Source organism: Perissodus microlepis, chromosome 4, assembly GCF_051167445.1.
Source record: "Perissodus microlepis isolate ML-2025 ecotype Zambia chromosome 4, ASM5116744v1, whole genome shotgun sequence".
NCBI lineage: Eukaryota > Metazoa > Chordata > Actinopteri > Cichliformes > Cichlidae > Perissodus > Perissodus microlepis.
This window is the reverse complement of record NC_140464.1, coordinates 27796769-27823012: the sequence shown is the minus strand read 5'-3', so window position 1 is coordinate 27823012 and position 26244 is coordinate 27796769. Positions and strand designations below refer to the sequence as shown.

At 38.8% G+C, this 26244-nt stretch overlaps 2 protein-coding genes across 6 annotated transcripts in view; both read right to left on the bottom strand.

Annotated features, from left to right (window-relative positions):
* Positions 1 to 13345: 13345 nt before the first annotated feature.
* hoxb2a (homeobox B2a) lies at positions 13346 to 18293 on the bottom strand. The gene is made up of 2 exons (XM_084926872.1): positions 15929 to 18293; positions 13346 to 14565 (listed from the first exon to the last, which is right to left on the bottom strand). The coding sequence occupies exons 1-2, from the start codon at positions 16410 to 16412 to the stop codon at positions 13748 to 13750; spliced, it is 1302 nt and encodes a 433-aa protein (XP_084782998.1). The 5' UTR covers positions 16413 to 18293; the 3' UTR covers positions 13346 to 13747.
* A 3138-nt stretch (positions 18294 to 21431) lies between these two features.
* Positions 21432 to 26244, bottom strand: part of hoxb3a (homeobox B3a) — a 37529-nt gene continuing 32716 nt past the window's right edge. For all 5 annotated transcript variants that reach the window (XM_084926861.1, XM_084926860.1, XM_084926863.1 and 2 more), the window contains one exon: positions 21432 to 25299. In XM_084926861.1, coding sequence (XP_084782987.1) covers positions 24428 to 25299 — 872 coding nt within the window. In that variant the 3' untranslated portion in view covers positions 21432 to 24427. The remainder of the gene's footprint in view (positions 25300 to 26244) is intronic.

Here is a 26244-nt window from a genome sequence, read left to right as displayed (position 1 = left end):
TTAGATGCTTCTTCTTCAGTTTTCTTTATTTGTCTGTCTCTCATTTTAATATTCCTGTCAACCGAATGGCTCCGGAATCAGGAAGTTGTGCTCCAGTATTCCTGGAAAAGAGTGGAGATATGTGTGTGTCTGTTTGTCTGTACATGCACGTGGATGCAATTGTGTGTGTGTGTGTGTGTGTGTGTGTGTGTGTGTGTGTGTGTGTATGGGTGTGCGGGCATGTGTCTGTGATCTGAGGGGCTTTCAGAAAATCATGAAAGATGATATAGGAGACACGGTGAAAGCAAAGCACTGACTGAGTGAAGGAAACAGAGGAGACTGCTTACATAGTTGCATTAACTCTGTAACCTGAAACACTGATGCAGATATTAAACAGAATTTATTAATAACATTTACACATATTTCAGCTGATGAGAAAGAGAGAGAAATTGTCTGCATCGCTGACATTCTCGTTTTTAATTTCTTTTCCAAGTTTGAGCACCATCAGATGACATTAAATAAACCTGCTAATGAAATTAAAGTGATATTGACATTTTCTGCATTTGTGAAGTGATGATGTTAAATAAGAAGAAGTAGATCTTCTACTTCATAATTTTCGTACCCTTTCAGGACATCATCATTTCACAATTTACTGATGTTTGACAACCAAAATGCAATGCATTGCAGATCCTGCAGGAAACGTGTACCTCTTCACAGAAAACAGAAATTAATGACGAAAAAAACTAATTAAAAAAACAAAAAACAAACGACTCCTGTCACTATAAGTCAATACTACAGGCTGTTGTAAATCAATCAACAAACCTGGGGCCAAACAGCACCAAGGCAGAAAAGTGAGACATGATCTGCGATGTAGTTAGTATGTTATTAGACAGTTCTTCCTGTTTTTTGAAACATGCCATACATGTGACCTAAACGGACAGTAGTTTCTCACATATCTTAGATCATCTAATGAGATTGCTCTGATGGTGCCTAAATTCAAATTTAAAACAGTTCTTCACACTTTTTTGATCCAGTTTGAGTTGAGACTTTATTATCAACCACGTGGGATCTAGGTTATCATCAGTATATAATATTTGCAATCACTACCATGTATTTTAAAGAAAAAGAAAAGCACTTTTTAAAAATATATATATATATATTTATCCCCTGATTGCCAATAATGTTAAGAACATTTTTCAAAGACAAAAATCTAACATTTTGATAGCATTAAATGGTATGATTCTTGTTCACAATCGTTGAGGATTAAGATCTTTATTTCTCTTTTTTTGGCTTCTGTAACATTTTGCAGTACTTTGGTCAACGTTTGTTGTTTTGAAATATACTGTTTTTTGGTTTTAATCTCCTGACATTGACTGGACCAAAATAACTGTGGTTTGGTTATAGTCAAATCAATGAATGTGGATACTTTCATAACAGTTATGTCATTAATGCTTTTTTAAACATTTTGTTATCATTTGTATATCAAATGGTGAAAAAAACAGAACCAACAGTGAAAAGGCGAAAACGAGATGACGGTGATCTTCTTGTGTATCAAAGGACTGCTTTGAGTCTCTTAATGAGCTCTTATGCCTCTGCAATTTCAGCTGACCTGACTTTCATCAAGTTACCTGTGATGAAAGTTCATTTACCTATGATCAAACAGTTTTCCACAGTTTCTTCCTCTTCACAAAATGAGAACCAAGTTGAAGGGTCACCATTTGTAACAGTGAAGGAGCTCAAGTGTAAGGGAACCACTAATAAAAACTTCCTTGACATGCAGAAGAAAATGATCTTGATGTTTTTTGATCACAACACAACACAAAAGTCATAAGTCATAGAGAGAGCCTGAGAGATTATACAGCACTTTGCATTTAATCATTAATTTCTGCCTCTCTTCCAGAACTTTCTTTTGTCCTCTCTTCCTTCCCTTGCAGCAGATGGCCACCCTTCCCTGAGCCTGATTCTGGCAGAAGTTTCTTCCTTCCCAAGTACTTGCTCAAAGCGGGTCATTTGATTGTTGGTATTTTTGTCTGTATTATTTTAGGGTGTTGGGCCTTGAACGCCTTGAGGCAACTATCTCCCTCCTATTCACACATGTATTCTGTCTTGCCTCTACTTTCATTCCTCTTCTCTTCAGTGCATACCTCCACCTCTTCAAGCTCCCTTCCACCTGCTTCCTACTTCTCACTACAAATTACAATGCCCTTTGCAAACATCATACTTCATTGAGACTCCTGCCTGACCTCATCTGTCAACCTGTCCATCACTACTGAGAACAAGAAGAGGCTCAGAGCCAGTCCCTGATGTAATCCCACCCCCACCTTGAACCCATCTGTCACTCCTACCGCACACCTCACCACTGTCATCCAAGTCATGGTGGTCTAAAGAGCCTGAAAAAGAAGACAAATGGCCTTCTTTAAGTTTTGTGAAACCCTCCTGAACTGCTCTCTACATCTCCAACAACACTCTCAAAGCAAATATCCCATCTGTAGTGTTCTTTGTCAGCATGAAGCCACATCTAAACCTAGCTTCAACAAAATAAGAAGCCTATTAGTACCCGCAAATAATACAAGTTCACTTCTTGGAACAATAGATGTAGTAGCTATACATTTCATACTCTTCAAACTGAAGTCAAATGTTGGAGGTCAGAGTAATTATGTAGTGTTCCTCTGCACACAGAATGGTGATGTGAGAGAACAGTGGAGAACAGAAGAGAAAAGAGCTGGAGGGGGATGGACACAGCTATCAAAGCACAAGTAAAATTAATCATAGGACCGTTAAAAGTTGCAGCAAGCAAATCACATAATCTGGAATTTTCCCTTGTGACAGAGAGACATCATAAACAGACTTTTTATGAAAACTCAAAATTTTGCAAAAAAAAAAAGTGTTTTGGGTAACAAAAAATTTATTTAATATAGAATTTCAAAAAAGGTTAATTACCTTCAACTCTGGCCACTAGATAAGTTTATAATGTCTTATAAAAAGCTGGAGCACCCTTTTTAAGTGTGATATTATAAAACACACCGTAGTGTTTCCACCATGCATTTTTAGATGCATCATCATTATTTGAGTTTTCTCAGTTCTTGGCTGCTGGTTAGTGGTATGAGTCGACCACTCAGCAGTCTATTTAGTGGCAGTTAATTAGTGCAGTTGAATTGACTGACAATTGTCTGTGTTGGTCCCTTGGCAAATACCAGTAATCCCATGGAATGGCTCTTTATTGACCTATTAGTAAGCGAGTGCATGAGAGAGTTTTGTGCACATACGGAGAATGATTTGTGTTTGGTGTGTGTCCTCCAAGGCTACCACTTGACAGCTCAATATACAGAATTGTGTGTGTGTCTGTGTAGGGTGGGGGGATAGCTGTCCAATCTTTGCTCTCACATCCACAACAAACAGTATATTGATGGCACCCTCATAGGTATTGCTCACCTCTCTTTGGCTCACATACAAGACTGAATGGAAGGTAGTTTACCTACCATTAACATACAGTGGAAATGATTCTGTCACTGTACACATGTATGTGACTCAAGGACAGAGCATGCACACACTCTAAACCCCAGTTACACATTTGTTTTCTTTAGTTATGACTCTGCTCTTTATATCACCTCTTTTTTTTATTTTATTTATTGCTTTCAAACAAACTGGACAGACCTTTTGTTCAGGTCCCAAAACTGTTTAAATGTGTTGTAATTATGTCAAGAATGCACATTAGTTTACCTGTTGGCAGGTTGGAGAGACTTTCAGTGAATCCCCTATGTTGTCCCTTATTGTAAGATTAAAAACAAACAGCTTCAATCTTCCAATTTTGGAAAAAAGTACAGTAACAAGTAGTTTTCTATACCGGCATTATTGAATGCCTTTCATCTAGTACTAGGAATGTTGCCCTCTCTGGCATTATAAGATATGTGCTGTGATATATGATTTCAAATATGTTGCTGTATATTTAAGCAGATAATAACAAGTGCATCTGATCATATCAGATGATAAAATTAGGTTTGAAAATAATCCTAAAAGTATGGCAATACCAAACAAACTTGATGTGTACACGAGTTTCAGAACTTGAGACAAATCTAGGAACCAATCCGTGCAGTCTAATTAAACGGACAACTTTGAGTTAGCCAATCTAACACAAGGCTGTCTGATAGCTGTCTGTTTATCAGACAGTTGTGCAGAGAGCTTCTTGTGTTTTGAAACTGTGCTAAAATAGAGTTTCAAACAGTTTTCAAAAACTCTCAAAATTATCTTTTCGAGTTTTTTTGTTTATGTTTTGTAAGCTGTTCCAGTTATGAAAGACATAATAAGCCATTCCAGCAGTGGAATGCTTCAGAACCGCATCTGGTTAGGCTCAAGTGACAGAATGGTCCAGTGGCCCTAGTAATGATAGGACAAAAGAGGAAATCCATTAACAGTCACAGAGCCACAAAACTGGAATAAGGAGGAGGTCAGGGTGGATATTGAGGCCAATAAAATACATAACTTCATCACAGGCTCTGTGTTTTCTATTTCTAATAAAACTTTCTTTATTTTTAGCTTTCTTCATTTTTGGGTGCCTGGTAACCTGAACAGCATCTATAAATAATATCATGAATAATAAATCATGAATGTCCTAGGGTCGCAGCAGTGAAACTCATCATACAGTTACTCATAGAAAAGCTGCTCTTAAAACCAAATGTTCAGGTCCAAATGAAATTCAAAAGCTGCACTCATTGACACCACAAGCAGAAGTGTAGTTTTGTTTACCGGAACTGTATACAGAGCAGGTTATCCTTCCAACCTGCTTCAAATAACCTTAACATCCTATTATAATAAATAGGTAGGTTTGGTTTTTTTGTTTTAAACCCTTACAGCGTCACAGCAAATGTTGAAGGGGTTTTAAAGAAAACAATTATGTGACCATCAGTCATTTCAGGAATGCCTTGAAATGATGTCTGGTTTGGCTCAAGTGACAGGACCCTCTAGTGGCCAGAGCAATTTTCATGGGAACAAAAGATGAAGTCAGGTGACTTTGTCTTTAGATCCCCAAAATCAGTATAAAGAGTAGGTCAGGGTGGATAGGAGGGTCATCAAACAACAGTGGATTTGAACAAGAATTTTTTCTTTTGTCAAAGATACTATCAGTGAAATGCACCTCTAAGTTTGTTTATTGGGCCTTGGCTTTTTGGTAATTTAATTAGACTCAAAATACTTACATAAGTACATATTTTTCAAAGCAGAGAAGAAGGACAGTTGCATAATTCCCCAAATGTACTATTGACATAATATTAGTATTTAAATAAATATTTAAAGTCTTTACCATAGGATCATTTATTTTACAGATTTTTTCTGTTCCCTGCAATTATTACCTTCTCCTATGGCAGAGACATACAACCAATAAGGTGGTTAGAATGGAGGACTTGTTATTATTTATTATTAGATCCCCCTGCTACAGTATTGTTTGCCCTGTTCATGCTGTTAGCTAGTTGATATGCTTAATCACAACAACAAATAAATAAATAGAAAATAGGGGTGGTAGAAATTTTCCAGAATGCAAAAATTATCTCATTTTAGCCCATTACTGGATCTAAATTAAAGGGTTTATCACAAAATACAGTTTTATTCAATTCAATATGTGACTTAGGGGTAATTTCAAACTATTTTATGTAGCAATCCCACTGGTCTCTTGTATGGATTTCCTTATCTGAGACAGGCTGGCGACCAGTCCAGGGTGCCCCACCTCTAGTTCTATGGTAGCTGGGATAGCTACCAGCCCCCATGTGACCCTGAATTGGATAAGCAGAAAAGATTATGTATAAATATATCAAATGATAAGCTATGTTTCCAGTGTTAGAAAAAAAAACAGTTTGCACAGTAATGTGATACAGATAAAATATTCACCTCTTTGTAAACTTTTTTGATTGCCAGGTTATGAAACTAATTTTGCCGTAGTCTTTAGCTATAAATGTTGGTGTCTTTTTGGTGTCTTGCTGTCTAATAATGCTTGCATTCAGGTGTGATGTTGTTGAATTAACAAGTAACTGTTTCTTTTTCTACATGAAAGAAGGTTAAGTATAAAACTTCTGCCATTAAAAAGAGTGTTTCATTTTCTATTTAAGCCCATCCCTTTGACTTGTAGGTCAGCAGCAAAGCTAGCGAAGCAGCTGCAGGAGCAGCAATAGCATGACAGTCTTTTGAGAGGAAAGTTTCCTCTTGACAACCAGGATGATAAAAATCCACTACTCACATATTTCACCACTGCTGCTAAGTGGGTGATCTATCACACCTGAGTTATGCAATATCACACACGTACCCTTACACACATACACACAGGCAGAAATCATAATGATGGCAATGGTGATGCAAGAGATAAAGGAGCAGCCCGCATATTACAGCATGGCAGCAGGCCGACAGGCGGTGACAGCCAGGAGAGAGAGATTATTGGAACACACACACACTCTGTCCCCAATACACACATGCAGCCACTCAGAAGGTAAGATATGTCTCCCAGCATCTCTATGCTGGGAGACATATTATTGCTGTAATCTCTTTGTCTACAAGACACACTTAGATGAATGGTTACAGAAGAAAGAGAGATTGTGGGTAACTGCAACTGTGTTTAATTTGAATTATCCTTCTAGTTCATGCAGTGCTCACCTACTAATGTACAGCAGAAGAGTAAACTGAGAAACCATTCCTTCCTAATGAAGCACTTTATAATAAGTATGCAATGTAGAATGACAGGAGTGAATATCCGAACAGGAGATGAAAACAGGAGTTCCACACAAATCTCCTGCTGTTTATAACCTTTTTATGGCATCGGTACCAGAGGTGGCAAAAGTACAGACACTCTGTACTTACAGACACCCATATTAGAAATACTTTGGTAAAAACTGAAGTACTGATTCTAATTCTTTGCTTAAATAAAAGTGAAAAAGTACACATTATGAAATGTAAGTAAGAAAGTAAAAAGTAGCTCTGGGGGGACATTTGTACCAGCTATTTTTTGCAAAGCTAACTGGACCTTGTGCTTTATGAACATAATAATATAATAATAATGGACATGGGAAAACTTTTTGCAGACTTTTTGCAGTATTGCAGATTATAGGAAATGGACCGCACATGGACCTTACAAAACCAACCAGTGTTTACTTTCAGAAAAAATAATTTAAAATTGTTGTAAAAACATCAGTAACTAATTCTGAGGGAGGCAAAAGGACCATTTACAATCCCCAGCAGGCACAACAAAACATGCTGCATCTGCAAAGCAAGTATACCAAATTTAAGTTCAGTGGCAATAGCTTTCTAATGTAATATACAGTCTTTACTCCAGCAATATACCTTGACACACTGCATATAGTTAACAGAGCTGTCTGCTAACTATTATTAAACTATTGAAGCAACTCTTCCCTCTTATTATATTAAGAGAGGAGTGAGCTTGCTAGCAAAGCTAATGACTCAGGTGATGTTAGTAGTTTTAGCTTTTCAGCTACTTATACACAATAGTTAGTATTCAGTAAAAATGCTTTTTTGGATTTACACAGATTCATCCATCTGGCATTTGCCACTATTTTGCTGCTTTTATTGGTGATATATATATATATATATATATATATATATATATATATATATATATATATATATATATATATATATATATATATATATATATATATATATATATATATTAATGTAAAGTACATTGTTTAGTCACTGACTACTATTTTTTTTATTATTTAATTCAACAAATAAATCTTAGCAAAAGATGATAAAAGGAAGAAAAACACTTTGAGCAAGTAGCAGGATGTCATCTTGTCTGAAATTGTGTGGACCTTTTCTTATTTGTGAAAAGAACAAGATACCAGTGGCAGACGAGCCAGCTCCAGTATTCTTTGGGGAATGTCAGACAATTTGCATGGTGCTGGACTGTGAGAGATGTCCCACTAAAAAACTGGCAGAGTTTGCTCTGTTCCTCCTTGCACAAAAACATTGATCCTGAGGCTCAGTTGATGTCTCTGTACAATCCTGTCTTGTCCTGCTTCTTGTAAATGTACCTGTGGACATGCCATCCTGGTAGAGCTAGACTACTTGTGCACTGTTTCACAGTAGTAACCTAGCAGAATTAAATATTGAGGCACAGGAAGTGTGCTCTCATTGTTTAAGATTGTTTAATTGTTGTCATTCAACCACAGTGTAGTTATGAAAGGTGAAGAATTATATAAAATCAGTTACAGCAGCAGTATACTCTTTTTAACTTTAAAAAAAAAACAAAAAAACTTTTTTTTAACTTTAACTTTTTTTTTATTGTTTTACTGTGGGTGCCAAATATCATTGGACAAGTAATCAACTCCAAGCTGCTCTCCAATGCATCTATTAGAGAGTGAGTATAAAATAGTAAATACTTAAACACAAAAACAGTGGCTGTGAATGAGTGAACGAGGCATGTTGTATGAGAGCACTTTGAGTGCTCAGGTAGAGTGGAAAAGCGCTATAAAAGAACCAGTCCATTTTCTATTTAAGACATAAAGATAAGATTGGATATTTTGACATATACACTATTCACAATATAGGAAGGGTGAGACAAACACATCATAACAACCACACCTACCAAGAACTTTTTCAAACTGCTCTTACCAAAAACAAACAAACAAACAAAAACCTTTAAAGCACAAAACTGCTTAGTGTGCACATCTCTTAATTTCTTGTCTTTATGGTACAGTGTAATTTAGCTTGTCATAAGGCCTGTGCCTGGTCTTTATACAGCCTCGATGAAAAGTTTAAGACCATTGGAAAAATGGCAAAAAATCATATTTTTCATGTTTGGATCTTAACAAGGTTCCAAGTAGAGCTTCAACATGGAACAATAAGAAATGGGAATGAGACAAGACATTTTTGGAGCACACAATTTACTGAAAACAATGCTTAAACTGAAAAAAGCTGTTTTAAAGCTGATCAGAAGTTTAGGACCACATCCCTTTAAAAGGCCAAATCTGTGTGAAAATGTGGATTCATGAACCTTTGGGGATGGATGGCGAGGGAGGTTTACAAAATTGGACAAAAAGTTCCAAACAGTAGATACCTTCCGTGCTGCCGTCTTCACCACTTGGAGAAATGTTCCCACTCAGCTCATGGAAACGCTTGCATCACTGATGCTGCAATTAATTTTTGAAGTGATCAACAATAATGGTGGAGCTACTCATTAATGAGTTCATGTTTGGAGCTTTGATTTCTGGGTGGGTGGGGGGAAGGCATGGGTTTTTTGGAGGTGTGTTCCTAAACGTTTGACCAGCTGTAAAATTATTATTGTTTTCAATAAATTGCATGTTCAAAAAAATGTTTTATCTCACTCCGGTTTCTTATTGTTGTGTGCTTAAAGCGCTACTTGGAACCTTGTTAAGATTCAACCATGCAAAATGTGATTTTTTTTTGCCATTTTTCAAGTAGTCTTAAACATTTGATCGGGACTGTTTTAATGTTAGTTTTTCCTTAAACACTAACAAAACAAAGAGACCAAAGGATTTTCTTGGGAATCTTCTTTTACCCATCTGAGGTCTAAGTCATCACAGATGTTAACCCTAACCCTGCGCTAACTCTTTATCACAGAAAACAGATCCAACAGTGTGAATAATTTGAGATTTGTGTCAGAGTGATTATTTTCTTTGCTTGTTGATTTCCAAGACAAGGGAGAACAATTTATTAAAATGACATTTAATTTTTTTCTGATTTCCTAGGGATATGTTTAGAGTTGGGGTTGGAGTCATTATAGATGACAGTGCTTCTAGACCTCAGAGGGTTAAGCAATTGCTCAATCGAAAAGCTTTTACCACAGCTTTAAATTAAACAATATGAATTATAGCTGAGTGTCTTAAGAAGTATAGGAGAATTTTTAGCATTGGTATTAAAAGGGTTTGTTTAAAACAGCAAAGCAGTAAAATTAAATTCACAGTGCCTTCAATCAGTCATATTCCTCATGGCTCTATTCTAGCGCAACAAGTGTTTCTTCCTATGTGCTGCTGCAGGGCACAGGCATGGAACTGTGTTTGGGTATTAGTGGTGACACATGTAGATGTTCTGCTCTGGGCAATTTCTGAGCATTAGAAACTAAATTATCTTGCATTCCTGTGGATATCTATGGAGGTTCAAAAGGGCTTGAGAGTTCAGTATGATCAAATAAGAACTATGGACTGTAAGGGTCAGTCCATCTATTAAGCTGCTTCTGTCTATTTTTCAGGTAACCTGCTAAAATGTGCATGTGTCATCTGTTCACACACAAACACACACAGACACACAGGATATGTTCCCATGTCCAAAACGTTATGCACATTCTAAACATCTGTATTTTGGGATAATTTGTTATAATTTGTAATTTGAAGCATGGCTGCATTGTCTGATTCTTCCTCTCTATAATCTAAACCAATGCATCTGGTCGGATATTATATAGACAAACTCTTTACAATTTAACAGCATACTGGAACTGAATGAAAGAAGAAGGGAGACTTTTGTAAAGGTGTTTATATTTATCTAGGTAAGGCTCTAATGGAGTCCTGTTGGAATGGAATGACGTTAGCCAATAAATCTTAAATCTTAAATATTAATTTATTTTTTTTAAAAGAACAATTTGAGTGCTCAGTTAGAATATAAAAGTGCTATATAAGTGTCAGATTCCTTAACTGAGACTTTTGCTTTAATTTAAAAATAAAGGATATGGTGTTTGGATGTGGTGATGTTGAGGTGGATATTGACTGTGTAACGACATTGTAATAACCCCTACATCTTCCCCCTCATCATATTTCGTCATCTTATCATATTTGCAAAATAATTTCAGCATGTGACATTGCAGTTTGCTGTTACAGAAAGTGAAAACACAATTGCTACTCAGATCAGTATGTCATTCAGCAGAGTTTTAAGAACAATTTGGATAGCTGATGCAGAACATTTTGATACCAGTGTCAGTGTCTTCACCCAACACTATTGTTAGAAGAATGGTGTTTGTTGTACGTGCTGGTTCCCATGGGAATCACACTTATACATCTATCCATTTTACAACTTGTACTTACATGCATAGACTTCACTTGCTTCTGTCTCTGTTTATTTTATCATTACTAAGACACTGTGAAAACAGTGTTGTCTTTTTGCTGACGGTTACACGCTATACCATTTCCTGTTATTTTTTATGGTGAATTACCTCATTGCACGATATACATATATATATATATATATATATATATATATATATATATATATATATATATATATATATATATATATGAATCGTGCAATGAGGTAGAGAGTGTATGTTATCAAAGTAAATATAACCAAAGAAGAAAGAAAAAACAGAAAAACAATACAGCTCACCAATAGGAGTTAAGTCAAGGGTTAAAACTCAACAAAAGATCTACTTTATTTAAACCTAGACTCAAGGCCACTGGTGCCCAAGTGTAACAAATGTGCTGATGGTAAGATGTTAATGTGAAATGTTCTTTACTGACTGTGGCAGGTTAATAATGGACATCAATGCCCGTTAACTTGGGCACATGCCCTGTATGTAAAGTAAAATCTGACACCGGATTTTTAAAAAATTTGATTCTGAAAATTTTTATATTCTTCTAATGACAAAGAAATACAGCTGATACCCACAGGCAAGCATGAACAGGGACAGTTTTGATCTGTGCAGTTTATTGTTTCAAATAAATAAGCCAAAAATGGTTTAAATTTGGTACAACATATTTATATTTTGGACTTTTAAATTATGTTAGCAACTAATAAATTTTATTATCAGATTATAACTTTTATACATTATTATTATTGTGTAATAGAATGCAGCTCTTTTTTTCTTTTTTTTCTTTTTTTTTTTTTTTTACAATTTTTATATATATATATATATATATATATATATATATATATATATATATATATATATATATATATATATATATATATATATGTATGTATGTATGTATGATATGCTTTGTTTTCTACACTCAAATAATTATAAAGCTTTTTTTTTATTTTGTTGCCATTATCATCTTATACTCTACTTTTTTTCCTTATAAGATGGGAACAGTCAACCATAATCCTTTGTTAAAATAAATATAAAATGTTTCTTGTGTCCTTTCTGCTCGCTGTCCTCACACAAACATCCTGCCTGTCACACTGAGCTGATCATCCTGTAATGGCTGCTACTGCTTATTGTTCACATCCTGCTTTGTCTTCAGCGCCATTTTGACTCCGCGGGAGGAGGAGCAGCTTTGCAATCACGCACACACTAATGGCAGACACACTCATGGTTAACTTCACATTCACATTTTAATAAAGGGACGCCAATCAGGGATTAACTTCCATGTTTACATACTACAGCAGCAGGTGAGCCTTGCTATTCTTCCACTCACTGTCAGTAAAAAAGGCTACATTGTTTTTTAGCACTGCTGTTCTTGCTACTTTGTAATAATAGCTGCTGCTGCTGCTGGTGATGGTGGAGGAGGGCCATGCTGTGCTAACCCTTAGCTTGTACTCAGAGAGCTAGCCGTGCTGAGCTAACACCTGATGAAGGCAAGCAGCTCCGGAAAATGTGTTATTTTGCTCCCATTTATCAAGGTTATCTCCATGTAAACACACTAGCTATACATAGTTTCCTAGGCTATAGTCTTTAAGTTGGAAAAACTAAACAAGCATTTTAGGAATTTTAACAGGTCAATTATTTAATCCTTATCTAATAAAAAACAAATAAATTGAAACTGGAATTGAAATGAGAAATTTGAAAAGTGTATTGGATTCAATTGCTTTGGAGGTGGTTATAATGTATAAAGTATCCGTGCAAAAGACACAGCATGTATATAGGCTTTATATATAAAAATACAAATAATTAAAAATAGTTGTAATAAATCAACAAGTAAAAAATTGTGTTGTAAAAAATTAATTTTGTAGGCTGTTGGTCTAAAAACGTTCTAGCCTATTTAGTTTTGTCAAATAAATTAATCCATACTATGTGTTAGGGTTACACACGTAATTGTGCTAATTTATAAATTCAGAGACTATAAAAAAACATGGGGCACAGTATAAATGTTTGTGTTTTTATTATTATTGTTATTCCACTATGAAAATATATGTACAATAAATAATTTGGATTTTCACTATTAAAGAATCTCAATAAATAAACTAGTGTTTAAACCTCCGGTCATCAGCAGGGCTTCCCTCTCTCTGCGTCGTGCCGTTCAAAGAGAGAATTCATTCATTCATTGTCCCATTTGGATTTTGTCAAAACGGTCCAGATATCTGCGCCTACAGACTCCGTGAACAGTTCCTGAGAAGCTTTTAAGAATCCATGAAGCTGCACCAGGATGAACAAGAGGAAACAAATCCACAAACTCATAAGGATTGATTTACACCCCCCCCCCCCCCCCCCCCAAAAAAAAAAAGAAATAATTAAATAATAAAAAATAATAAAATTCCAAACCGAGAAAGTCAGTACAAAAAATACATCCACATATTGTCATATTTTCAAAGGAGGGGAAAAAATCCTTTCGATGTTTTAAAGTGAAAAATTAATTGGATTTCTTTGAAACTATGATGCCCTCCAAAAAAGCAAGAAGAATATGTAAAAAAACAAAAAACCAAAAAAACATATTTTAATGGAGAAAGGTTTCAGGAATGTTGCCGAAAAGCTTTAATATTCTTTTATTTCTGTTAAATAAATAAGTGTTGTGTCCTCTGCTGGATTTCTCATTAACGCAGGCCCCTCTGCCCACTGCCCCATCGCTTTTATTTGACCCTACTTTCAATTTGTGTCGAGGTCTCAGAAGTTGAGGTGCTGCAGGTCTATGGTGCACAGTGTGCTTGTGAACAGATCGAAGTCCTCTTCTGAGAAATCCACAGGGCTGTCCAGGGTGCTCTGCAGGCTGGGTGACAGGCAGGGGTCCCCGGCGAAGAAGGTGAGGTCGGGTAGGGTAGACGATGAAGATACGGCAGAAGGAGCAGATGAAGCTGTGGGTGTAATTGAGGAGTCCTGCTGCTCGGGAGCTGCTGTTAATCCAGGCACGGATTCGCTCAGCTGCATCAGGCCGCGGTTGGCAGCAGAGTTGGTGACCGCCAACGCCGGCGGAGAGTGACGAGCCGTCGCAGAGTCAGAGCACCCCGATGCCGTAAACAGCGGTGGCCGCTCGGGGATACTCAAACGGTCTCCCTCCTCTGGTGTGGGCTGTGCATTGTCCCCTCTGTCATTAGCGTAGGCGGCCGAAGATGGATTGCCGCCGCCCGGCTCTCCCTCCGAGGCAGTCTCCCCTGTGCCAGATGCTTCCAGAGGCTGGCTTGAATACGGGGAGGAGGCGTCAGCGCCTTCGAGCGGCTCAAAGCCTCCCGTGTCGCTGGATTCATGGCTTCCTCCGCTCCCGTGCGTGTTTTGCCGCTTATGTTTCATCCGCCGGTTTTGGAACCAAACTTTCACCTGCCGTTCGGTTAGATCCAACAGGGCGGCAATCTCTACTCTCCTGGGCCGGCACAGGTACTTGTTGAAGTGGAACTCTTTCTCCAGCTCCAGCAGCTGCGTGTTGGTGTAGGCGGTGCGCAGCCGGCGGGAGCCTGCTCCTCCAGCGTCTAGGCCCGCCTGACTCGGGTCTGGACAGGAACAAAGACAATAAATGAAACCCCATATATATATATATATATATTTTTTTTTTTTTTTCCTGCAAGAAATACGCTACTTCGTCGCCGAGCTCACCTTGGCTCTTCGCCTGTAATAAAAAAGAACTAATACTAATATTTTAAAAATATACCTTCCACTTATACTAGCAACCGTCACTCAGAAGAGTGAAAGATAACTATGTCATCAATGAAAGTGTGCTTCTGTGTCTTGTAAATCAGCGAGGGCTATGAGATTCTGCATTCTGTGATCAGAGAGGAACACGAATAAATCACGGAGCTAGAAGGAAATGCTTGTGGAAATGTGGGATTTTTTTTTAAACGGATGTGGCGGTATTTGTCAGAAACACAACTGAAAGCTCGATTTGATTTTTTCATACTTCAGAAAAGAAGGCAGAAAATTTGCCGAGAAATTCCCATTAAAAATGATACGAGGTAGATTTCTAAATGTATGGGGATAAGAATGGAAAACTGGAATTTCTTTCTTTCATTATTTCATCGATTTGTTTGTTTGCTTACTTATTTATTTGCAAAATTATTTATTTATTTTGAAAAATGCATTGACTGTTAGAGAGTTCAGTGTGAGAGACAGAAATAACCTGAATCCCACAAAATCAGATAGTGTGCAGTGCGTTTCCTGTGGGGACGAAACCTACACCCCCCACCACCACCTCCACACCCAAACGTATTTTGTCCTTATCTCGCCATTATTTTTTCCCACCTCCATCCAACATGGCGACTTTCTCATTTGTGTTATGAATCTATAATAACGTGACCATGCTGCTACTACCGCACATCGTCCAAGAAGGTTGAAAGCGATTTAGGCTATAGCAAATATGTAAGCGATGAACATGAAATTTTTAAAAAAAAGAAGAGAAATAAAAAAACTCCCGTGTGTGTTTTTACGCAAGACAAATAATTATACTTGGAATTAATACATTTTCGATTCTCGAAAGTTCTGAAATTATTTAGTGCCTATGTAAAAGATCTGCCCTCAGTATGGCTGGCGTGCACGTATTGATCCGCACTGACAAGGATTATCTGTAAGACGTTAATGGGTTGTTTAATGCATGATGAAAGAGTGTGCAAAGCACTGCAGCATAATGCAGTGGTCTAGATATGGCTTCCCTGTTGACACAGCGCTGCACAAAACACACACAAACACACACGGAGGGGGAAAAAGACAATGTCATTCAAGTATATCCACGCAGCGTGTAATAACTGTTGGAAATGTGATGCAAGTAAAAAAATAACAGAACATGCTGCACACGCTCTTACTCACTACCACACACATGCATGCAGCTATACACGCTGTTACCCGGCATCCCACCATACCGACCTGTGGGTGACTCGATGCCCGCCGAAGCGTACCCAGAGGCAGTTGACGACGGGGAGGATGAGGCGGGGGGGATGATGGATCCGGTACCGCTGGAGTTGCTCCCTGGCTTGGGGCACTTCTTGTATGATTTCTTCTCCTTCATCCAGGGGAACTCGTGGGCAATCGGGCCGGTCGGGGTGACTGTGGCCGGGGCGGGGGCCTGGCCGGTCGTGTATGGCTGCTGGGCGGCTCCGTGATGCGTCTGGAGGCCATTAGTAGCGGAGGCTCTCCGGTTCTGCTGGCTTCTCGCAGCTGGTCTCGGCTGGCTGGCTGTGCAGGGGCTGAAGCTGGGGATGGTGTGCTCAAAGGGAGGCGGAATTACTGTCGACTCCTTGATTGATGAAGTTTGAAATGACTCCAGGACGGCGGGGAAGGACGTCAGGCACTCTGCTAGGGACGGCTGGCTGTTTATGAAACCGATCTCCCTCTCAAATTCAAAATTCATAGCTCTCTCAAACGGGCTTTTACCCCGAAACGGCGATACCCTCCGAACAGCCCCTTCCCCAAAAATAAAAAAAAGAAGAAACAACAACAAAAACACATACACGCACGCACCCTTGCACACGCACGCAACACACTATGGCTTCACAAAAAAATCAACTGAAAAAAAAACGCACGAACATGTAGGTTCCCGACCGCAATGGCGTAAACACCGTGGCTATATAATAATTGTGTATATTGGTGATATTACTAGCGTGTGGGGACCTGGGTAGTCTAAACTGAAGAACTATGGGGCGAAATTGCAGCCAGTTCCTGGCCACGTGATCCAAATCAGCCAATCCTGGACCCAGGCCAGGCGGCTGTGATGGCTGTGGGAAGCAGCATATTATTTTTTTTCCATCAAATGTCGTGTCAGGATACTACTTCGCAGGGTAGCTGCCATTGTTGTGTTTTAACAGGGCGTGAAAAAAAGCCCCGATACGGTGGCCATTCGCCATGTGCGCAGTGTGGGCGACTGGCCGGCGCATCCAGGCCCGGTGATGCTGCACAAACAATAGAGCATCCTCTTCTTGAGCATGTTGTCCCCGTCTTCTGGGTAATGTGGTGACGGTTAGGTGTATGGAGCCGGCCAGCACCGTCTACAATATGTCTCCTGTTTACAACGCGCTGCTCATTAATCTTAGAAGGTGTGACAGAGGGTGGAAATGTCACGCTTAGAACATTCTGAGAGTTTTTTTAGATGGCGCAGCAGCGCACGAAGAGTGGACGATGAAGATTTCTGCTCAGCGGTAGTGCAGAGGGAACAGTTTACAAGAGCATAGCTTAGATTTGAGGACAGACAGTGAGGGGAGCCTACTGATGTGTAAGTGTGCGATTTTTATATCTAATAGATATCACGTCTACGTAGTGGTGTGTATGAGAGGGGAGGAAACTTTAAACAAGGTCTAAATATAATCTTACCCTAAAATAACCTTTTCAGAGAGGCTCCAAAATTCTTCTTGCAAGATACCACGGTTCCTCTCCCACCCTCTCTCCACGGTGTTAAAATGTTCGCCGTGTTTACGCAGAGGGAGAGTTCACAGCGAGGTCGCTTCACCCAGCTGGGAAAAAAGGAGAGAACGCTACTCTACTTCTTATGATAAAAAGAATACAGCAGCAGTATAAATGGTAACTGTAAGTGAGAGTGGCCTTTAGACTCAACAGGACGCACATGTAGATTTTGCGAGAGATCAAGAAGCGGTCATTTGTTTAGCTGGGAATATTTTGGGGAGGGCCCGAATAGCCCCGAGTGGAAGAAAACGAAGTGCGGTGATCAATCTTTCTCTCGCTGCAAAGAGTCTGACAGCAGCCTCTCTCTCTCTCTCTACCTAAATAACAAGGAAAAATCCACCCTCACTCTTTCTCTTCCTTTCGGGGCTCGATTCGACGTGTTATAGATATGACTGAAATAAAAGACTGAAAAGTTCTTAGCTCCCCCCCTGCCCCGTTTCTTTCCAAGTCGCTTTGCCTCACCCCCAGGCTCTAAGAAAGAGAAAAAGGCAGCAAAAAGGCAGAAATGTGTGTGGGAGGAAACGCCATTGAGCGCAGGCAGTGAGTAGGCCGAGGCTGTATGGGCACAGAAAACACAAGCCCACAAGGCAGACACAAGTTGCTGAGCGAGCAGCGTTCATTCTCTCTCTTTTTTAATTTAATTATTTTTTAATAATATATATGAATGCATATTTTTACAATTTTGATAAAGAATTGGGAGTTTATATGAAGATTTTGTGGCGAGCAGAAAACGTTTTTCCACATGCCAGTAAAGACCTGAAGAGTGTGGATTGGTCGACTGAAGATGGGAACGTGTAATTTTTATTTTATTTTATTTTATTTTATTTTATTTTATTTTATTTTATTTTTATAACGCTTTTGGCAATCGGTTATTTGATTATTATTATCAATTGATTATTATGAAAATACATTTTTAGTTAATCCACTGACAATATTAACATTTTATTTGTTTATCTCAAATACAGTTTTTCATTAATGTTATTTGAGATTTTGATTGGCCTAAAGCCCAATTTCTGGTTAAATATGTAACGTGAGAAAAGACTCGGTAACTTCTCATTTTTCATAGTTCACTAATGACCAGGTTGTTGTACTTTTCCTTCTTTAAATACTACCAATACTACAGTAAACACACTTCTAATTCAATCATGACCGTACAAATACTATTTGCAGTATAGCATTTCTGTAGTCAAATAGTTCAATACTGGATGATAACACGATAACGGCTTTGTCACATCTTCTGTCTAACAAAACACATTAAAATCAAAAGATTCTAAGTGGAGAAATGTGCGTGTTTACGTAGCTGTGAGTGTGCTACACTAATAGCTGTACGATTTTCAGTAGTGACTGCGCTGCTAAAGCGGATCCGAGCTCTCCGTCTGTTTTTATGAGGCAATAAATTAGATCCAATCTCTGCTTATAGGTGTTTTTATTGTCTGTTAGTCCAACGGAGATGTAAAGGGAAGTGCGGCCATTATTTATGGGAGTCTGATTTATGTCTCAAGTTTTATGTGGCTCTCAGCCCTCCAAGCACGCGGGTGCTAGAGGGAAAGAGAGAGAGAGAGAGAAGGGGGGTGGGGGTCGATCACGTGATAGAGCCGAGGCGCAGTCCTCGGGGCTTTTTTAGTCATAAACACACAGCTGACACATAGCTGAGCTGCATGCAAGATGAGAAATCTTCAAAGAGGAAAGCATTAGCCACAAATGCCTAAGAGAGGATTTGTTGAAAATATTGAAATTGCTCTATGGGTATACATAGCTTGCACAACTCCAGCAACCTCCTAGTCAGCTTCATTGTTCCTATAGCTGTTGTTTGGAGTTTTCACTCACTGGATTTCAGTATTTTTGCACACTAGCCAGTATTTTCTGTTGACTGATTAACATCCTGAGGTGTCAGTGCCCTTATCTGTCTTTTGATTTAAAGCTGGGGGCATTAAATTAGCATCAGAAGATTTCTTCGTCACCTTGGAAAAGTGGTAAGAACAACACTAAATAAATAAGTATATGCATACATACATAAAAGGAATGGAAAATTCTTAGTATTGGTACTGCGTCAAGCCAAATTGTTACTTAATTTGGATAAACACTGATACCTAAGGAGAGCTGCAGTGAAGCAAAATAAATCAAATTGTTTGGCCTGTACAAGTGGCTACTGAATACTTTTCACTCAACTGCCTGCCTGCTATAAAGTGATCTTCATCATTGCAGTAATGACTGGATTCAGCACACCAAAACTGAATGTTTTCTTCACCACCAGTGACAATAATCACTGCTGAACACGTGTCAGAAGCCAAACTGCCAGAGGACAGCTCACTGATCATGACACCAAAATGCATCTGACTGAAGGGACTGGTGCTCATTCTTTTATTCAACTTTTTGAGCCCGCAGAAAAAAACAGCTGCCAGAAGAAAACAAAAACTCAAAACACATTAGTACAGTATCTGGTACTTATTTTTCAGGTTTTGTAGGAAAAGTTTTTGTACTTTAATATTAATCCCAACCTTAAGACCACCTGATATTAGCAAAAAGGATGGCTGCTGCTGCTATCCCAGCAATTAATACCAGACAACAACTAAATAGCAGAGTAATAGGTGGTGATTTATACATTTCCTATTCTTACAGTGGTATCAGATAATAAAGCCCTTCTTCTCTCTAGTTTGTACAGCAAAGAGAAGCAGCGAGAAGGTTTTCTGAAAGCTAAAGGTCTTTTCTTTTTTGGACAATTCTGTAAGTTTTCTGACAGTGATGCTTTATTCTCAGACACCGACCCAGTATTCACTACTGGCACCAGAGTCAGGTCATCTCTGAATCAGAGACAAGCTGTTTGAACTAAGTCACGGCCACACCTAATCTGTGGTTTATGAGCAGCATTTGTTTCTATATCATATCTACATTATATATATTCTATACTATACTATCAAATTTGACAGTCAAATTTTCAATCTGATTTAACCTTTTGACACTATTATGCACTCTAGAGGCTTTTGAAACAAGTACCAAGTCATATTATGAGTTTCTGAGTTCAAGTTTTTACTTTCATCTTTAAAAGTATTTTTATGCATATTTATTTCACTTAAAAAATTGTTACTTTTTAGTACGGAATCTTACAGAATGCAAGTGAAAGACTGATGGGATGGTTAATGTTTAACTTCTAAATCTTACTGATTGAGATTATAACTAATGCAACAAAAGTGCTGTTTAGACTGTGTGAAGATTTAGCTATTAAAAGGTCAGGACTGTTCCTGTTAGTAAAAACTGTTTGTTGTATGGGATGATACAAACACTCATATCACTGTATCTTAACACATACAACACAAAGTGCCTTTAACCAACTAAAAAGTCTAGGCTAATCATAAATACATTTCTGAGTTCATCTTTTATAAAAGCACCTAAAACAATGATTGTATGAAGTGAATTAGAAAGCAAATTTACTTGGAATTTTACTTTTATTTGACACCTTTCCTAAATACTGCACATCTAGAAAAAAGCCAGTAAAATCCATTCGTCTTTTGTGTTGACATTTTTGAGGCACTGTGTTTGCGTTATTCAAGTAAAATAACAAGCATGTCTTTCACACATGTCAGTATCTATAAGATTTGTGTTTTAACTGCTTATTTGTGTGGTGGCTTTAAAGGTTTTAGTAGGTTGAAGAACTTACAATCATACTGAATATGTTGTGATAATCAACATTCTACATTTTTATATAATCATAGCAATTGTAACTTTAGCTTAGCAACAAATCTCCTGTTTGTAAATTTGATATTTCATATTAACCCAAGGAAATCCAGCATTCGTTTGACCATAATAATCAAAATAAGAGGAGCAGGATTCTCTGCTGATACCTTCACTGTGATAGTAGTATTCTGCTTGTTTTAACATTATCTGATGCTAACTTTTCAGTCTTTTTTTTTTTTTTTACCAAAACAGCATGAATCAAACTTAACACTCCTGTGATTCTTAAAACACCGAGGCTAGCTCTGAATAACATAACATTTTATTAAAGAATTGTTCAACATTCAACTCTCTCAACAGTGAAAGAAAAAGGAGCTACAAAGGACAAAAGAAGAACTTGTTTTTTCTCCAAAAGGACTTGTTCTTTTTTTCCATCTAATAGTTAGTCTATATTTTCCCACTATGCATGGGTGGTTCAACAATCCCCACACTTGCCTTTTCCCCTGTACAAGCCAGGACATTTATGTACAAGGGTCAATATAGGAACATAAAAACTACTAATTTTCTTCTAAAATACAAGAACTAAAAAATGTAACTTTAGTACAATGGACAAGAAGAAACAATGTTTTTTTTTCTTTCATAACAGGTAAATACTAAAAAAGTACAGTATTTTTTCTCGATATAAATACATGAAGGATAAATAATAGTCATACAAAACAGAAAGTCTTTTTTTAAACTGGCTATAACAAATAAATATTTTATATGAATGTTCACTTGAACACACATTGGCAAAAGACGCTTTGATTGGAGGGCCTTTTGTCTTCAAAATAAGATTTCATTATTATTATTATTATTTTTTTTTTTTTTTTTACCTTTAACCATCAAAATGTAAACTCTAAGTGCAACAATGATGCCCAGATGTGGCAAGCTTTTGTGTAAATCATGCACTTTTAAAAACAAAACCAGGGATTCACTTCCTAAACATCAGCAAGTTTAGAGAGAGTCGAGCGCACACTGCTTGTGTTTGTTCCACACTGCATAGGCTCTGTGTGCACTGTATCCACTCACTGATGGTTCAAGCAAATAAACCCAGTAGTCTTAAAAATGTGTTTTACACAGCAGCTCTGACTTCTGGGACATGCATTTCTTGTTCAAATATATACCCTGTATCCATGTTAAAAGTCAAGATATGTGAGAACAAAACAACACAGGAGAAAGTGTGGACTTTTATGCATCGGTGTCCGCTATTGTAAGTTAACTCTTCCAAAGTGATAAAGAGAGAGAAAGAGAGAGCGAGAAAGAGAGAGACAGCAATGATATACCTCAACATAAATAAATAATATTCTCTGCTCTTTCGCATTTACCCTGTGTCAATAATGTGCTAAAATAAGGAATTTTAAATGTTTCTTCCATGTCCTCTCGTGTGTTTGTTTGAAGGTGTCAACAGCTGGCGTACCCTGGCTATGGAGGTGTGTTGATGAAACATTGCTAGCTTAGCACTGCTGTGTGTGCATGAAGGTGTGATTAGCTAAAGTAGCTTAGCACAGATGTGTGTCGATGAGTACTTTAGCATTTGAGCTCATAGCTTCTTAAACCCTGTTCGAGCGATAGGTAGGCTGTCCATGTGGTGATGGATGTGTGTGTATGTGGTTGGGAAAGGGGGTGGAGGTGGTGGTCGTGGTGGTGGTGGTGGTGGGGGGGCGGGGGTAGTCTGTGGGGAACTGTGGGAGGTTTTGCCTCCTTCTGAACCCATGTGCTGCTGCCATAGACAAGAGACAGTGGGTTAGTAAAGACTGGGTCTGAGATGGTTATACAGCAGGAGCCAGAAAGGGACAGTGACCGTCGAGTGGTTTTTGCAGGAGAAGATGTGTTCTGCCAGCTCCAGCTATATATTTCTGCTCTCCATTTCACTCTGTCTCCTTCTTTTCTCTCTCTCGCAAGCTGGTATAGAGACAGAGTCCTCAACATAGCTCAAGTTGGCTGACAACAACATGTGTTGCCTGGAGGGGAAGAGAACTCAGCACCATAAATCTAACCACCTTGTTAATTGGCCATTAAAATTTCAACCATTTCATTTAGAAGGGGGAGAGCTGCGTTTATATATGTGTCCTATTAAGTATCAAAGTACAATTTTAGACTAAATGCTACCTCCAAAAGAGTCCTTTTAGTACACAGTAGCTAAACTACTCCAGAATTTCCTGTGCTCACGTGCCCAACATACACACACAATCACTCCTCACCCCACTTTCTACTTGAAAGGCTAAAAATAGAAACATAACTAAGTTCTCAGTTTTTTACAGTATCAGGAGACCTGTATAGGAAAGTCTGGGAAAGCATTATATTAAATTATAAAATATATTAGTTTTAATAATGTACTTATTGCTAAGTGTCTTAAATTCAAAATTTTTAGGGTTTTTTATGCTGTTTTGAACAAATCTTCCTGATTTTTTCTGTGCGAACATGGTGGTTTTCATTTGAGTCTCAATCTGACAAATGACTATACAACGGTGCTCAACGTGGATCCTGTCATACCAAACAGCTGCCAATGTATCTCTGCACCAGTGCCATAAGACAAGCTCCTTGATATGCATTGTCTGCAGCAGCAAAGAGCAGCATGGGGACTGAATGTACGCCTGACCTCTCCCTACAATACACCTCATTTCCCTGGGGCTGTGGAATACTGTGTAGATGGGTTCATTTTTAAAATGTCTATACCACTAAAGTAAAAGTTAAATGTTTAATCCAAGTTCAAATATGATTCAATATGGTTTAAAATTTGTGTTACTTAATTTCCTGTATGTGGCACATAAAGTTAGAGCAATAGAAATTATACTAGTTAGTTTAATAAGTTTGAAAAATCTATTTTAAAAAAGAGTTTGCATTATAATACACTGCTGTTGTTTCCAGCACTGGATATGCAGATATGCCTTTCATCAAGTTATTTGACAATATGAAAGGTTTGGGTTCATCTGTGATACTCGATACTGCTGTCTTTTTAAAATTAAATTACCTGCTGTTTCAAGGTAGCACTGAAAGGTCTCGTCTTAATCAGATTTAGTGGAGCTCTTTATGAAGGCAGTGAAAACAGGGCGGTGGCAGAACACTACCCAACACTGGCTGTTCCCCTTTGTGACTTCAGAGCTCAGGACAAACCACTGGACGGCCCCTGTGAGTCTTCTTTTTCCTCTCATGCTATCCTGCTGCAGCACTAGTCTCCCTATGTGTAAGTCTGTTTGTGAGCCATGATTTGTTCGATGTGGTCTTCACTTTTTTGTATGTTGTCATTTTGTTCCAAACCTGCTACAGGTGAGTGAGCTTGGGTGCTTCCTGGATTCTGCCCTGAGTCGAGGTGTGGTGTGCCGACAGTTCGGTGTATGTCGGGTGTGTAGGTGGGTCACAGGGACCCGGGGGACCCCCTCCACCCACATGGTGCTGGTTGGCAGCCGACATGGGCCCTGCGCCATTGTAGTCCATGGTTTGGTGGTGGGGTGGGGTGGGGCCGAGGTGGTTAAGCCCATACATGGAAGGCCCTGAGCCAGGCATGGGTTCCACATAATTAGCACCCCCCACATAGACGGGACTGGCCTGTATATTGGTGGGTGTCCCATAGCCAGCACTATTAGCCTGCACTAGACTGTGGTGGGGATGGGGATCACCATAGTCTTGTTCTGGGGTGCCATACTTCTGCTGGGGGGGGCAGCCCTTCATGGGGACATTTGAATAGGCAGTGGACATGGAGTAAGACACTCCCTGGTGGGGCTTGCCAAAGGATGGTGGAGATGGCGCGTCATAGCCTGTGCTGCCTCCTCCACCTCCACCTCCCATTGGGTGCATTGAATTGAGAAAGCTGGCAGAAGACTGCAAGGGCAGAGGAGGAGAGCCTGTTGGTGAGGGCCCTCCAGAGCTGGAACTCAGGCCCTTGTTCTTCTGGTCCTTCTTGTACTTCATGCGTCGGTTCTGGAACCAGATCTTGATCTGGCGTTCTGACAGGTTGAGCAGGTTGGCCATTTCCACGCGTCGTGGCCGGCACAGGTACCGGTTGAAATGGAACTCCTTCTCCAGCTCAACAAGCTGGGCACTGGTATATGCTGTTCGAGCCCTCTTAGATGATGCTGACGAGCCACCGGTTGGACTCTTCTCCCCGCTGCTGCCACTCTCAGCTCCTCCTGATGCTGACAAGAGAACAAAAAGTGAAGGTGAGAAAACATGAGGGCATAGCCACCCACAGAAAAATACCTGGTTGACAGTGGAAGAAAGGCAAGAAACCAAGGATATTTAAAAAAGAATGTTGGCATCTTAAGAAGGTAAAAGCTGAGAGATCGAGAAAGGTAGAGAGAATATAACATAATCAGGCTGCATGCTGAAGGAAATTAAAAGCATTCAGGTTCTTAATAAAGCAGAGGGGGGTCTAGCAGGCCGACTGAATCCCTTGATATTAGTTGTCAACACTTCATAACAGTGGCAGTTATTAAGCTGTGGAGGCCCCAGTGCTGGCCGAGAGAAGCTAAATTGCATCTTGGCTGGAAAGACAAACCCCCCACAGCAACACCAGCTGCAGCACAAGGACTCATGAGCAGGAACTGAGGTTGACCTGCACTCATTTCAATTTTCTTGCCAGGAAAAGTCAAACTTCTCATCTCATTTATGTCATTATAACAGTGAATTCTAATAGAAACAGAAAGTTGTTTAGAGAAAAGGGATTGAACACATGCATATTTGATAAAGACCTGTTTCCTATCATTTTCTCTCCCAGGAAGTACATTTGTGGATCCAGTGAAGTTATGAGACAACTAGTGATGAAAGTGAAATAGCTTGAGTATAAAGTTATTTTCTTTAGCTCAGAAGTTTCCATATGGCAATGAACTCCTGTGCTTTTAAAACTGTAGTACCTGATAGTTAAACTATAACAGTAACACAGGATAATCCGATAGCTTCAACCTCTTTTTTTTCTATCTTGAGTTTTTGATTATGTTATACAGTTGCTCAAAACAACATAACCTCTCTCATCCTTGTGTGCACGTGTGGCACAGCAGCCTCTGATATAAATGTTTGTATGTGCATGCTAGCAGTGCATTCTCATTAGTAACAGCTGATGCAGTACAGTTTAAGGAAACCTA

Coding starts and splice junctions, on each gene's coding strand:
- hoxb2a (XM_084926872.1), bottom strand. CDS start 16,412: ATGAATTTTGAATTTGAGAGGGAGATCGGTTTCATAAACAGCCAGCCG. Junction 14,566..15,928: donor GGGCATCGAGTCACCCACAG/GTCGGTATGGTG, acceptor GTTCCTGTCCAG/ACCCGAGTCAGGCGGGCCTA.